This window comes from Rhopalosiphum maidis, chromosome 2, assembly GCF_003676215.2.
Source record: "Rhopalosiphum maidis isolate BTI-1 chromosome 2, ASM367621v3, whole genome shotgun sequence".
In the NCBI taxonomy this organism is placed as follows: Eukaryota; Metazoa; Arthropoda; class Insecta; order Hemiptera; family Aphididae; genus Rhopalosiphum; species Rhopalosiphum maidis.
In genome coordinates, this window is record NC_040878.1 from 72,547,721 (window position 1) to 72,563,692 (window position 15,972).

Genomic DNA, 15,972 nt, shown 5'->3' on the forward strand with positions numbered 1-15,972 from the left:
AACTGTATTGGAATTTAGTTTTTTTGTGTTTTTTTTTATACGATATTCGCTATTCAGTGATATTCGTGTTGTAATGTTTGTTATTAAATAGAATTTTCATGCACGTTTTAGTTGTTTGTGTGTTATAGCCCAACGTCAAACGGTGAACGTTCGAAATTTAGCATAATTAATTCGTTTTAATATGTTACCACGCGAGTGAATCTTAAGATGAACTCTGAAGTATGTTCAGAAATGTTACGTACCTACCTATTCTATTATTTTATTATGTAAAAATATATATTATATGTAGCATAGATGCTGTAAAAAAAAAAATAAAATATAATATTAACAATATCCATAAAACTATAACAATTACTTTTTAACTTTTTATAAAATTATAATTAACAAAATATTCAAATATTAGCGTTTAAATCGTTGTCTACTTTTATTTTGTTTTTAACGTTCGCGCATGAAGAAAAATAAATAAATGTACCTATTATTTAATAACTACATCTTTAAGCAAATTATTTTGATTTAAAATGATTTTAGACCAATAATTTAGCTTGGCTAATTAATGATACATGGGTAATTTATCGACTTTTCCTGTAGTATCGATTAGTTATATTATAAATATGTTTTATATTTTGATTCCAATGACATGAATACAAAAGATCCGTGTTAGTAAAATTATTTTTATAATTTGAAATAATAAAATTCAAAAGACAATTCATTTAATTTACCATTAAATAACTAATTTCAAAGTATGTTTATTCATACCTATTATAAACATGAATCCACTTAAATAAATATCGATAATTTTTGTGGCTTCGTTATTATTGTGAACGTTTGTTTATTTTTAATATTTTATTTTTATAATAACCCTTGCAATTTCTATTAAATAACTATAAAAAAAAAAATAAGTTAGTTATACTACTCGCACCTCACAAGTTAAGTTAAATTACACATATTATACAAATCTCATAATAATATTTGTATATTACCGGTATAAATAAAATTAGAGTAATTGTATCATTGATTATACAATCAATATATATATAATCAATGATTATATTATAATGTATAATCCATCAATAATTTATTATAAATAATTAATTTTTATATTGTTTTTAAAAATCAAAAATTTATTTTTAATCGAACTGTTTCGTATAAATTACATAATAAGTATCATAAATACTATGGTAAAAGGGAAACAGCGGCATAAAAAATCGTATTATTATATATAGAAATACAAACCCAGTTTTCACTGTCATTTGAATAACAAAGCCATAGCTCAAGAGACTTGTGGGGGCGACCAGATGAGTAGTAAAAAAAAAAATCCATTTACGTTCGTTATTTCATTTTTTTCTTGGTATCGGTACATATAGTCAGCAAATTTTCCTTTGTAAAAATTTCCGATAATATCTCATACAACATGAACTGTTTTAAAATGTCAAGAGCACACTGTTTTTTTTTTAAATTATTTATGAACAAAAGTTCAAATAGCTATACAATTTTCATAAAATCATATTTTTGACCTGGCAAGTACATCAGTCCTATTAATTAAGACCTGATCACAATTAATCATTTTACAATAAGTAATTTTATAAATCGAATAATTATATATATATATATATAATAATTTCTCGTTAATATGTTCAATCCCAGATATTAATGAATAATATTATCATCTAGTTAGTAGAATAAATCAATTTAATAACAACTAATATTTTAAGTAAAAAAAAAAAGTCAACTTCAGAAATAACATACTATATTTATTAAGATGTAAATATAATAATTGATTTTTCAATCACATAGTTTAATAAATAAAAACAAAACAAATAACACATTTTTTGTTCTTATTCAAATATTTAAAAGAGCATAAAAGTTAAATTGTAACATTTATAATTTGGTATTCGAAATAATTAATACGATGGAGCTTCGTATTGTTGAGATTGTTTGGCTGGAACACCATATGACGATTCTTGTTTGTTATACGCAGGTGCGTTATAAGAAGGCTGTGCACCATAAGATGATTCTTGTTTGTTGTACGATGGTGCGCTGTAAGCAGCTGGTGCAGATTTATATGATTGAGAGTCCTTGTTGTACGCTGGAGCTGATTTGCTGTAACCCTGAGCTTCTTCTTTTTTCACATCGGCGTTGAATCCGTTTTCATCAGCGGTATATTCGACTATTCTGCGGGAACCATCGGACTCCAATAAAGTGTAGTATCCTTTTACGTGATATCCGTCACTTTCTTCCTTTTGGCTTTTGATATCATATGTGTGTTCGTCATTTACGCTGTATTCAAATTTGTACGGTCTTGGTGCATAAGATTCTTCAGCATAAGTTTGTTGGCTTGGGTAAGATGGATAAGCTGACGTGGAATAAGATGGTTGTTTGTTGTATGACGTAGCAGGAGCAGAATATGCTTGTGGCTTAGCTTCGTATGAAGGAGCTGAGTATTGAGATACTGGGTATTTGGGTTGTTCATAGGACGCAGACGGAGCAGAGTAAGATTGTTGCTTACCGTAGGCTGGGCTAGAGTAAGATGGGGTAGAGTAAGAAGGAGCTGAGTAAGATTGTGGTTTACCATAAGCTGGAGCAGAGTAAGAAGGAGCTGAGTAAGATTGTGGTTTACCATAAGCTGGAGCAGAGTAAGAAGGAGCTGAGTAAGATTGTGGTTTACCATAAGCTGGAGCAGAGTAAGAAGGAGCTGAGTAAGATTGTTGTTTACCATAAGCTGGGGCAGAGTAAGTCTGGGCATGAGGAGTGGAATATGATTGTGGCTTTCCATACGCTTGAGATGCTGGAGAATATGAAGATGAGTGTGAAGGAGCAGAATATGATGGTGCCGAATAAGACGGAGCCGAATACGATGGAGCTGAGTATGACGGAGCTGAGTACGAAGAAGGAGAAGAGTAAGCTTGTGACTTACCATATGCTGGAGAAGAATATGAAGGAGCAGAATAGGAAGATGACGAATATGATGGCGCCGAGTATGAAGGAGAAGAGTAAGCTTGTGGAGCAGAATACGATTGGGGCTTGGCACCATATGATGGAGCTGAGTAAGAGGAAGGTGAATACGATGGCGAAGAATATTCCTTTAGTCCATGTCCAGATGAATATGAAGGCGAGCAATCTAATCCAGCAATGATATTGGCTTGAATTGCCAAACAGGCAATGATTAAGGCCTGTAAACATTAAAAATATAATAAATTACTTATTTTCACGGTTTGTAGTTACATTTTAAAATATAATTTTGTACAAGTACAATATGTCATACGATTTGTCCCTTTAAAGCCTGATTTTTTTTATAAATAACGCGCTTACTCAGTTTTTATAATTAAAAAAAAATAAATAAATAAAAATTAAAAAACTCAATTAGTAAATAAATTAGGAGCAAACAATATTTTAAGTATACATTTCGTTAAAAAATGTATGTTTTATTTTTACTTTATTGGCAATATTTTCACAAGTATAACAGTAACTACGTAGATCATAGATATATAAATATATTGTATTTAATATGAATATGTGTCATACCAATACATAATGTATTTTTATAAGTCATAGTTAGATAACATTGCATTTTTTAGTTATAATTAATTACATTAGAGTTATGTAATGTTGAATAAAAATAAAAACGTGTCAGTGAAAGAAAAAGGAAACAAGTGGTTTTATTGTATTAAACATTATTTTAAATTAAAACATTACTATAATATACTGAGGTCTGTTTCCATTTAGAACAATTACTATATACGTTATATAAACCATGATCGATATAATACAATACAACAGTAATCGTATTAATTTAATACTCATCATTACTATATTTTCGATCTATTAAAAAAAAAATAAAAATAATAATAATAATAATCACTATAGTAAACTAACATTAAAATAAGTAGTTATTATTAAAAACAAAGGAAATTGAAAAAAAAATGCTTTTTCTGCAAGAAAACATAGTTTTTAATTTACGTGCATATTACATGCAATATTACAATGTATTTGTTAATCTAAATATAATATGGCTGGAACATAATATTAGTCACCTTATTAAGGTAAAACGTCATGATAAAAACGAAAGCGCACACTAACACACTTTGACAGATGTATATCAGTGGTACATAAAAACCGGTTTGGTTTCGACTTCTTTATGTTACAGTCGGCATGAAAAAAAAAAAAAAAAGCCGACTACTATTATAATATGAGTATAAGATATTATATCTGCCTACCTACTTTGACTTCGCCTACTACGTGCATTATTATACAATACTGTACGTTTAAAACTATAAAAATATAATAGTATTAGTGATAAATTTCAATAATTAAGAGTGATTGAATAAACTTAGTGTTTTATTTTTATAGTATTCAAATACAATTATAAAATATTATAACGTGTTTACCCAATAGATTTTTGCCAAAACAAAATTACTTTCATTATCATTTACCATCCGTAATATAATTAAACGGATTTCATGACATTAAATTAGTCACCTATCACATTTTTAAGCCCGAAAACAGTAGGTATAGCTGCGAATTGTGATCGAATATTATATTATCATATACCTATATATTATCTACCGGTTTTTAACACTGAGTTCTAATTTTTAACCTGTTGCAATTTTTTTATGAGCAATTATTTTATATACGCATACTTAAGTTAAATGCAATTATTTTTATTGGTTATTATCATTATCAGCTTATAACTTTATAGATGGCGGAAAAAATGTCTTAGCGGTTTTTCAATTAAAAATATTATTTCTTATAATTGCATTTTATCAATATAGAAAATCTGGTTTCTGAAAATCGTTGTTAAGAAGTAATTTTATTTTAAATTTAAAATGCTATAAATTAAACTAATAATATAATGTATGGTTATCGTGAAAGTAAAATTTAAACCTGAAATCAATAATAATTATCGTTTTGGCCTTGTTACAGATTTTTTCGTTTGTGACAAATATTGTCCTCTAACTGAAGGGTTTATCGTTTGGTCACGTATATTAAATACCTACGTATAATAAAATATTATGTTTACTTTAAATATTTCATTGTTAAAAAATAAAATAGGGCGTGCCCTTAACATGTTTATTTTAACTTTATAAGATCATAATATATTTTAACGAAAATTGAAAAAAACTCGAATTAAAGCGTTGATCGTTTGGTCTTGGCACCGTTAAAATTATATTCGAGTTTTATATTAATTGTATTGTGCTTGTAATAATAACTATCATGTTACATACAAAAAATAATCTATTCAAATAATTAATATGATTTAACATACGAGTAAATGTACAATATTGTATAGAATAATAATATTTTAAATTTTATTTACATAATAATTTTTAGTATTTTTCATTTATTAATATTTTATGTTCTTTTTAGGATTTACAATTTAATGATATTTTGTGAACACGTAGTTTTAACATTAAAATGAGACGATTTAGTCAAATTAGTTAAATCAATTATTATATTATGTACCAATATGTATATATTATATATGTATTTTTGATAAAAATTCATTAAAAACCACTTTTCAAAATTAAAATTCAACATAATTTTTTTTTCAATATTCTATTTATTTATTTATTCGTATAGTGAATATTGTGTTATTTATGTAAGTACTATTAATTTTCTAAATGCCATTAAAAACTCGATTTTATTGCAGATCTAACATGTTAAGACTTTCAAAATCTCATAATATTTTTTCAATGTATAATATAATATTAAAAAAATGTATATAATATCATATTTAATTAAAATAATCATCACTCTGATAATTTTGAGTTTGATGAATTAATATTTCTTTATATCTTTATATCTTTAATCGAAAGTAATTAATGCGAAATCACATTATTTATAAATTAAGTACATAGATAGTTTTAGACGGCAGTAATACAATATTATTTTACTGACATTTTGCCATTGATAATTAAATTAAAATATTATCATATTGAGTAAGTATCTTTTATCTAATAATGCAAATAAATTGTTCTTTGGATGTTACAAAAAAAAAATAAAAATTATATTAAAACTGGTAGCAAAATACATTATAACTATTGATGTTCCAAAATACCCATCACGTCCAGTAAAACGATAAATTAGACATGTTTGTTCATTTTGTTAGAAGTTACCTAACTAAACTATAATTTGTTTCATATTATTGCGCATTGCTACGAAATAATACTATACACAAACACTAAAATATTCATACCTTCTCACTTGCTATTTTAAAAGTAAATCATAAAAAACTAAAACCGTTAAATATAACTTCATCAAAGATTCAAGACGAAACAAGAAACTAAAATAATATATATATATAATATAACACTTACTTTGGCTGCCATTGTGTGGATAAGTTTATTTGATACGATAATATTTGTTTGATGAACACTGATCGAACTGACAGATTATATTAATGTTAGCGACGAACGATCCGAAATTTATATACTATAAAAATATAGTCGTCGACCCTACTTCGGACACCCTTAGGATGAGTACGTAATGTATAATTACGTCCGCATACGATAAACAACATCATTTTCGGAGAATATCGTATATCGATCAACGTAGTGGTGTGTAGTCAATCAGCGTAACTGTCGCCCGGGGCGAAGAATTGGCCAAACAGTCCATCCCCGCCGGTAATAAAACGGTATTAATATCAATTATAATAACAAGTAATAGTAATGAAAATTGCTAATCAAAACAAAATTACCCATGTAATTTGTCAAAAGAAATCGACGGGTAACCACTTTCGCCCTGTTATATGGAGGTATCTGTTTATTTAGACGCCGTCTAATTGATAGGCATACGTAATATTTGTGGAAAAGTGTTAAATGCCATAATACTGTGTGCATATAATATTATTATGCATGTTTATCATATTTATATTTATATTTGCAATTGAATAGATGTAACCCGATAGTGTAGTTATATCTAAAACACGAGCTTAAGGCATCAATTCGATGAACTAACAGAGTTAGCCGTTATTGTGACCTAGTTTGAATATTTTTCCACAATTATTGGCCCGGCGAAGGATATCAGATCCATGTATTATAATACACCACCACTTCAATGTCAAATGTTTTTTTTATTCTTTAAATAAAATGGTTTAATAGTCTGTCTAGGTATAGATTATTGGTTAGTACGATTTTTGTGCATTTATTATATTTTCAATACCGTAAATTAACCATATTATAATTAATTATAATCTTATATTTTGTATACAAGTATAAAAAGCGATAACCATCAAAATAAACTGTTTATTGACTGATCAAATTTAGTTAGTATACAATTATTTATATTGCATAAAATTATTATTATAGCGTACTATAAACACTGTACTAAAACTTTAAATTCATTATAATATCAACTAGAATTACTAGGTACATTCTAATTACCTAGACTATAACATGTAATCATAAAAATATATTAACTATTTATATAGTTAATATTATGCTGTTTGGTGTTTATAACTCTAACAAAAATAAGCGTTAAAATTAAATTTTATATTTCAAAGTTTAATTTATTTTATATTACGGGACTTCATTTATAATCGAAAATATAGTTTTAATGGCATTTCAATTTCTTAGTTAAAAAATGTCAACCAAACATTATGATATAAACACGATTTATGTTTGTAACTTTTAGCTTTTAAATTTGTAAAAATTGCTTGCTTTCATTTTAACCTAAGTATTTTTTGTTATTTATTACTTTAGTACTATAAGAAAACTGTTTAGTACCTCTCTGATTTAGTTTCTGACTAATATGACAATCGTCTTTCGTTAAACATTTAAATTCGATGTTATTTTATTGCTGTCGATAAATTACAGTTGTGCGTACATTTCAAGGATACAATTATTTTAAAACAATTGTCAGGATTTAACCTTGCTCCATATTTATTTGATTTTTTAACACGTTATACACAATATATATTATATTCAGTACCAGTTATATAATTATTTCAATGTGACTTAAACATTGTAGCTAAATTTTAATATCTTTATACATTATGTATACATATTGTATACACATATAAATACATATTGTAATATATTGATCACTTATCATATTATAATAAAATATAAAGCAATATCTGCTATTACATATTTAAAAATTATTATACTAAACCTAAATCATTTATTTTTATTTTTTGATAGAAAATTTTTCTATTTATAAACAAATGAAGATATTTAAATAAACTATACATTTTTACAACAAATACAAATATATTATGTTATTCCACAGTAAAGTCAAACTTGTTTTTGTATTTGTATAAAAATAAAAATAAATTTAAATACTCACTAAAATATATCGTAAAATATATTTAACATTAATATAATTTAATATAACGTGCTCTTTAAAATATACCCGTGTTAAAAAAATACAAAAAAATATATTTTATTCATTAAATTTTAAGTAAAATGTGCTACAACTTTTACTCACCAATCACAAGTATCTATCTATTAACACATACACACAAACTCACTAACTTACCCGTAAGTATATATTTGTCGATGCCTCAAGAGAAGTTGAGTAATCAAGCTTCATAATATTGTTATATTTTCTTTACAACATTAACAATATTTTTGTATTGTTGATATATAATATCTATGCATAGCGATTTTAATTTTATTACTAATTATTTTAAATTATTAAAATTATATACACTTTTACAATTCAAAGTGATAAACAATACAATTTTAATAAGTTTTAAACTTTTTAATTTCTATTTTAATAAAAGCCTACTAAAATTTCGACAGTTATTTATTATTAATAACAAATAAAATTATTATATATTAGTTTAAATGCAATAAATACTAAATAATTTGATTGATACTATTGAATATAGAGTAAAGAATATTATTGGCTAGATAGGCGTAAAAAAAAAAAATGACAAAAATTTCAAACAAATTAAATTAAGGTATTTTTATATCGCTAGAGACAAATTTAATTCAGAGGAACATTTAATTATTAATGAATGGCGTTACTCGTTGTTCGCCTCTCAATAAACTAATTATTATAAATATTTATATTTTATATGTACGGTTAAGTATGATTTTTGATTATAAGTAGGTCGTGTTTATAATTTCAATAAATACACATAAATTAAGTTAAATTATATATTTACGTGAGGTCAATAAACTAACGATTATGTATTGTTGAAATAAATAATTGTTTTTCTAGTGCGATTGAAATGGTTTACGTAATTGTAAATATGCGCTGTGGAGGTTCGATACGAATAGAATCGTAGACGAAATTAAAATACGATTCCGTATGAATGAATATATTATTACATATTATTATGATAAACCTACTATGTTTTTATTGTACGATTGCATAAATAAAACATAGGTAGGTTAGGTACTAAGCAGTTTACTAACGTGCAACATACGGTCATCATAGTGGTGCCCATATTGATGAAGACAATTATTTTTCAAATACTGTTTAAATAATAATTATATTATGTCATTACGAAACTATAATCCCATACGGCCGACGAAATCTACGTCAAATTACGATTTGTAATCGAATTCCGAGCAAACGCGAATTCGCTATACGGTAGCACCGATGTCGGCGTGTACACGCAAAACGCCAAGTTCGCGTTATAACTATATGTATAGATATACGCTAAAATTATACCACTATCTAAGCTCTAGTAACAGCTGCCACATTCGACACGCACTATTGATCTCAGTCCCAGAGACGACTGTCCGTCATCATTACACATATTATTATATTACATCGATCGTTAAACGTTAACCGACGATTGACACGAATGATAATAATATTATTATTTATATCGCGGTCACGGTTTAAAATACACCGGAACCGAGTAAAATACACTAATACCGGGTAACATAAATAAATCATTTTAACGGTTCACTACATTCGAATCGACCAATTACGGGCCACTAAATCATGTGTTTGAGACGGTCCCCGAAGACGTGTAGGTAGCTCACTGTAATCGATTCATTAAATCATTGTTAGTTATATTGTCTGTATTATGCAACCCGCGGTATAATAAGTGTATTATCTTAAATCAGTATCGTGTCCGTGTCGACCCGACGATAGTTAGTAAAGCGATTTTTGCGGGCGCGTCGTTCATTTAATGTCGTTATTGTATTATAATCAGACGTGCACTGCACACTGCAACTATACCGCGTACGTTATGATACATATTATTATTGTGATGTAATATATCACGGAAAGTGCAGACAGGATGTGACGCCGGGCCGTTCCGATCGTAGACGACCGTAATGATAATATTATTACAACCGTCGGGCCGGGAGAAACCCTTAGCGGCGTGCGGGGCGGTATTAGTTTTATTATAATGTCGAATAATAATTATTATTATTATTTTATCGGTGTAAAATTATTGCGGTAGACGCGGTGCCGCCGCCGTCGGCACGACCGGAATTCGCGGCGGGCCGAACTTGAGGCCGACAAACTTACACGGGAAAGGATACGTTCAAGCGGCGGCCGTTATATGATATCGTGTATATTTATATATTTATGTACATAATAATAAAATAAATTATACAGCGACATTCTCGTACTACAGTAGACAGTGAATATTATAACGTCGTAACGCTCTCTCAGGGAGATTTTGGGGGTGTATATGCACAATACGCTCTTAACCGGCCGAGCAATAACAGCAGTAGTAGGTATAATAATATTATACGGAGCAAAATTATATGCGCACGACCGTGCGTGTTGTGTTGCCTGCGAGGTTCGACGAAAAGGATAAAAACGTTATTTTATCAATCGCGTTAATTTTTTTCGACTGTCGAGTATTCACACTGTTTATTCGGATCGCACGCGGTGTGTGCGTTCGGTTGACATTATACGGTATATATGAGTACAATAACAGTGACTAGGGTTCTGAATTTGAAATGTTTCAAAATTGAAAATAGCACTATTCCTTAATAATTTCAATGAATTTACGAAAAATATATTTTTCCATACATATTTTGATATAGATGATTACTGTCGATTAGTGATAGTACATAGCTAACATTGATAATATACGATGTATCAAAGTTAATAGTTCAGAATTTATTATCCTGTTAATGGTTTGTAACTTTGCCAGCTTTCGTTTACCAACGAAGTAATATTTATTTAAGAATAAATGTTTATCAATATATTAATTAGGGACAGATTTAAATTAGGATATAGGTGATTACATAATAAATTTGAATATTACACTGTCATCGCCGTATATCTTTCATTAATTCACTCCAATAAAATGCTATTAAAATAAAAATGTATAGTTATTTGTTTGAATTAATCGGGTTAAACATCTACAACATTACATTGAATACAAAAAAAATATTTTTTTACCGAAGAGAAATCTAACATATTATTATCAAAATACAATTAAATATAAAATTTTTATAATATAATAGCATAACTATTCATACAATTTTTATTTTAACTGCAAAATCAAAAACCATTTCTATGTACCTAACAATATTATTGAAATATAATAACGAAAGCTATAATGTCTTACATGAGTATTTTTTACAACCTGCCTCATAATTCGAACTGACTATTATAGATATATTTAAATATGTGACAACCGGTATCGAAATAGGTTTTTCATCATGTATTATGTATCCTTTGAGATTGTTTTAAAATTTAATTCGTAGAGTGTATTACGGTTATATAATTTGAGGGTGGAAAAAAAACGAGAAGAAAATTATTAAATATTTTTCCAATAACATTATCCTGATTTTTTAATCGACATAGAAGAACTCTTTAGATTTGATAAATATATTAATGAAAAATTAACAATATTTAAATTACAATGTTTTATCCACAAAAATTATTTAAACTATTTTATGCTATTATTAACACTGTGTGGAAGTTATTGAGTTACAAAATAGTGTTTTATATTCAAAATACTTTTTAGAGTTTTGAAAAGTTAAAAACTTTATCACGAATAAATCGAAAATGTTGTATAATTTACTGGAAAATGCTTATAAATAATTTATTATTTTTGAATTTTGTTTGTGATTGAAACAAAATCTATGATTACAGAGACTAAATATTCTATATTTTCTAGCGTGCATACAGAATTCGGTTAACTTTTTGAATTTACGATCTTAACATAAATATTGTGTAGAGACGGATAAATGTTGATTTATATTATGATTTTAATACTAATAGTTATTGATATAATAATATAAAATCTAACATTTTACGTTAGTATGTAAAACGTAGATAATTATTATTTTAATCATAATTATATAATATATATTGTAATAAATAAATGTTGTATTTATTAATACTTTATTGTTTGTAATATTATTTTATTGTCTCTAGTTTATACATAAATTAATGTTTTGAAGTTAAAAATGTCGCTTAACAACATTATTTTGCACTAAGGAAAATCATAGTTAGAGTACTTATAGTTATAGGTACATATTCTTCGGTTTACGGTATACGCGGGATTTAATAGCATAATTAGTTCACACAGCTGTATTTCAACAAAAAGCTTGTGATTAGAAGATCCGCTTTAACATTTTACTCGGGGTTACGAGTGGCAGTGTGTCTACTTTTACCCATATCACAAAGCCTTGTCACAATGTGAAACATAGTTCGGTAACATGTTTACCGGTACTTCTTTATTATTTAGTGCGTGCATTATTGTTAATATTTCTTTATATCTATAAAAATGTCGATAGCTACAAATGTATAATTAGAAAAATACACGTCTTTGCAAATGATAATTATGTACAGTTTGGCATTTTGTTTATTTTATTGTACTTAGTCGTATTTTATGAAGACATACAAACGTATGAATTTAACGTTTAACAGAATTAATTTTAGAATGAATTTACCTTTAAAAAACCTACCTTTAAGTTGAGAATATCATCTGTGTTTGTGTATTCTCTTTATGGTATTTATATTTTTAAAGAAAGTATAAGTATGTCAATCATTAAAATTTAAAACGATGTTCGGTTCTGTTCTGTTCTACTCGTAATAAACCACTATAACGATATCAAATTAGATATAATCAAGTGCCACGTACATATATTAGTTATTAAATTATTTTCACAAAAGTTAAACAATTTTTTGTTATTATCATATTATTAATCGCTGGAAATATTGAATTGGTATATAATGTTTTTATAGATCACGTACTAATACGAAATCGACTACGCGCTTATGATTCGAAAAACTTAATTAGGTATCTTAAGTTTTCGTTGGGTATTAAAAAAATAAATATTTTGAAGTTAGTTTGATCTTGCAAAAGAAATATTAAACCATAAACATTCTTGAGTGGAGAATGATAAATTCCATGGCACATTTATTTGAGTGTCGTATATATAAATATATATCATGCGTATGTTACCTATAGAGTTTTTCACAATGTAAATAATGGGACTAAATCCATCAGTACGCGATTCGTTCCAATGTCAACAATATACCGAGGGAGAACTAACGTGAAATTGAATTTTTCTCAACATATTTAGCCCGATACTCCTCCTGTGGCATCACCCTTTTTAAACTTATTTCCTGGGTAAAATAACATGATTAGATTCCGGAGATGACAGCTTACTTCCACCGTCAGAATATTATTTCTATGTATTCATTATGAATATATATCTTTTAAATCTTTTACATGTTACTGCTGAATGACTCAATTTAATCCCATAACCAATATGTGAATAGTCATATATTTTTTTAGTTGCATTATTAGCTCTAAAATAATTTTAGTTTATTATCAATTTGATTTAAATACACCGGGACATAATATACGTTTTGTAAAATAACACAGCACAAAAAAATGTAGTCAAATAAAAATAAAAATATTTTTAGAATTTTATTGTTTGAATTCGGTTATGTAAAAATTGATTTTATATTATATACCTACTTTTAAAAGATCCTGGTAACGCGTTATATTTGAAATTTAATCTTTTAAAAAATATATAATAGGTAATTAATCTGAGTGTGATGTTATAAAGCTGGTTGATTTATTTTATTTGCATAAAACGTATTTACGATAGTGTTTATTTTTAATGGCATTTTCAACTAAAGAATTCTTAGGAGAAAAAAATAGATATTAATATTAAACTATCAAATTCTTGTCTTGCAATCTATATTCATTTCAAATAATATATCGTATTAGATAACGGTGTACAATGTATACATTGTTAAATAGTTATTGACTGTTGCAATAGCTTTGCATTGTCGATGTTTGACACATAATTATGTAAATATAACTATCATTTTAATTAACACATTATAGCATGTGAGTATTTTATTGTTTTCAAAATCGTTGTACCAATAACGTCTTAACGTTTCTAGAGCGATTTGGATCTCATTCTCTGCGTGCAGCCATTTTTATTGTATATAAGTGTCTAGTACCTATACGTTCACTGATGTTAATACATTGTTCGGTCATGCGTTTATCTAACGAATATAAAATTATATTACAAAATATTGATGTTGAATTTTTAAATGTATTAATAAGTCAAATTGATACTTTGAAAAGTGAGATTTAAATTGAGATGATAAATAGATTTTAAAGTCAAGTCTAATGTTTCGAAATATATAAATTTGTCCAACTTTATAATAAACCGGAATAACGAACGCATAATAATAAAAATAATATTAATAATAACAGCATATTATTATTATTATATTATATTATAAACTTGGTAGATACAGAGAATTAATTTTACTCGGGTAAGTGGGCTTTTGCGTTATGTGTGGTTTTTACGAACAGAAAACTAAAATGCATTTAACTTTCTCTAAATTCATTATTTCATATGACTGGGCTACGAAATCGTAATAGGTACCTATTCTTTATTTTTATTATGCATGCAATTACTACATGTTGCACGAATGGGCGATCTTGTTTTAATATTATCGTAATTATAGGTATGTATAACATAATAATATGCAGACATTAAAAACATGGTTACTGTCCTTACGTTTGTAACAATTACATAAATGATACAAATAAGTACTGTTAACGCTAAAATTAACTTTTATTCGTTACCTACCTACTGTTTCTCTTGTGAACTGTGTTAATTCCTTTTAACCATTTCAATTAATAATTGTCATACTGTATAATACTAAAATATTGTATATATTTTATTTCTGTATTTAAGTAATTGTAATATCAATAATATATTATATAATACGATGAATATGATAACATATAATTTTATTTCCAACCCAAGTTTCGTGTACCCATATTTATTTATTAAACACCCATAAACTATTATCGGAAACACATTACATTTTGAATACATAAGAGTAGTAAACTTTATTATTGACCAAAAAATCTAAAATTAAAATAAATATAAATTCAAGATATTATTTTCTATGCATTTACCTATTTTTTTATTTTTAAGTGTTGGTAAAAACTTTTAGATTTAAGCGAAAAACTTGAATATTTTATACAACATTTCAGCATAAGCATTGTAATTTAAAAATATTAAAAACACTTAGGCATGATGATTATTATTATTAGTGTTATAAGATAATTTTTTTACAAAATTTGTCGTGATGAATCATTGAATTTTATTTTAATATGTTTATTTACTCAATTACAAGATACATTCGATACCTACTGTACACCAGTCATCTGAGAGGTTACTTATTAGCCTACTTTTTTTTTTTAAATTCATACTTCAAATTCAGATATTTTTCGATTACTCTAATGTATAATTAGTATCAAATTTTGAAAAAAAGTAGTTTAATCACTTATATAATTTTTTAATACCTATACAACATTAATAAACTTATCTCTAATGTCTAACATTTTGTGGATTATTCCTATTCCACTCTACTCCACTCATCTTAACTTGAAATACTTTTACATACTAGTAATTTAAGTCTTATAAGTCATAACGAATTTATATTTGTTAACAATTGAATTAATATGAATGAAATAAATTAAAAAATATTTTATTGACATACGGGATTAAAAACTTAAATAACGTATGACGTTGTCATTCAAAAATAGTAAAAATA

General features: G+C 26.6%; 1 protein-coding gene across 1 annotated transcript; it reads right to left on the minus strand.

Moving 5' to 3' along the window:
* Window positions 1-1,789: 1,789 nt before the first annotated feature.
* LOC113554876 (DNA-directed RNA polymerase II subunit RPB1-like) lies at window positions 1,790-6,396 on the minus strand. The gene is made up of 2 exons (XM_026958962.1): window positions 6,315-6,396; window positions 1,790-3,170 (listed from the first exon to the last, which is right to left on the minus strand). The coding sequence occupies exons 1-2, from the start codon at window positions 6,324-6,326 to the stop codon at window positions 1,902-1,904; spliced, it is 1,281 nt and encodes a 426-aa protein (XP_026814763.1). The 5' UTR covers window positions 6,327-6,396; the 3' UTR covers window positions 1,790-1,901.
* Window positions 6,397-15,972: the final 9,576 nt, after the last annotated feature.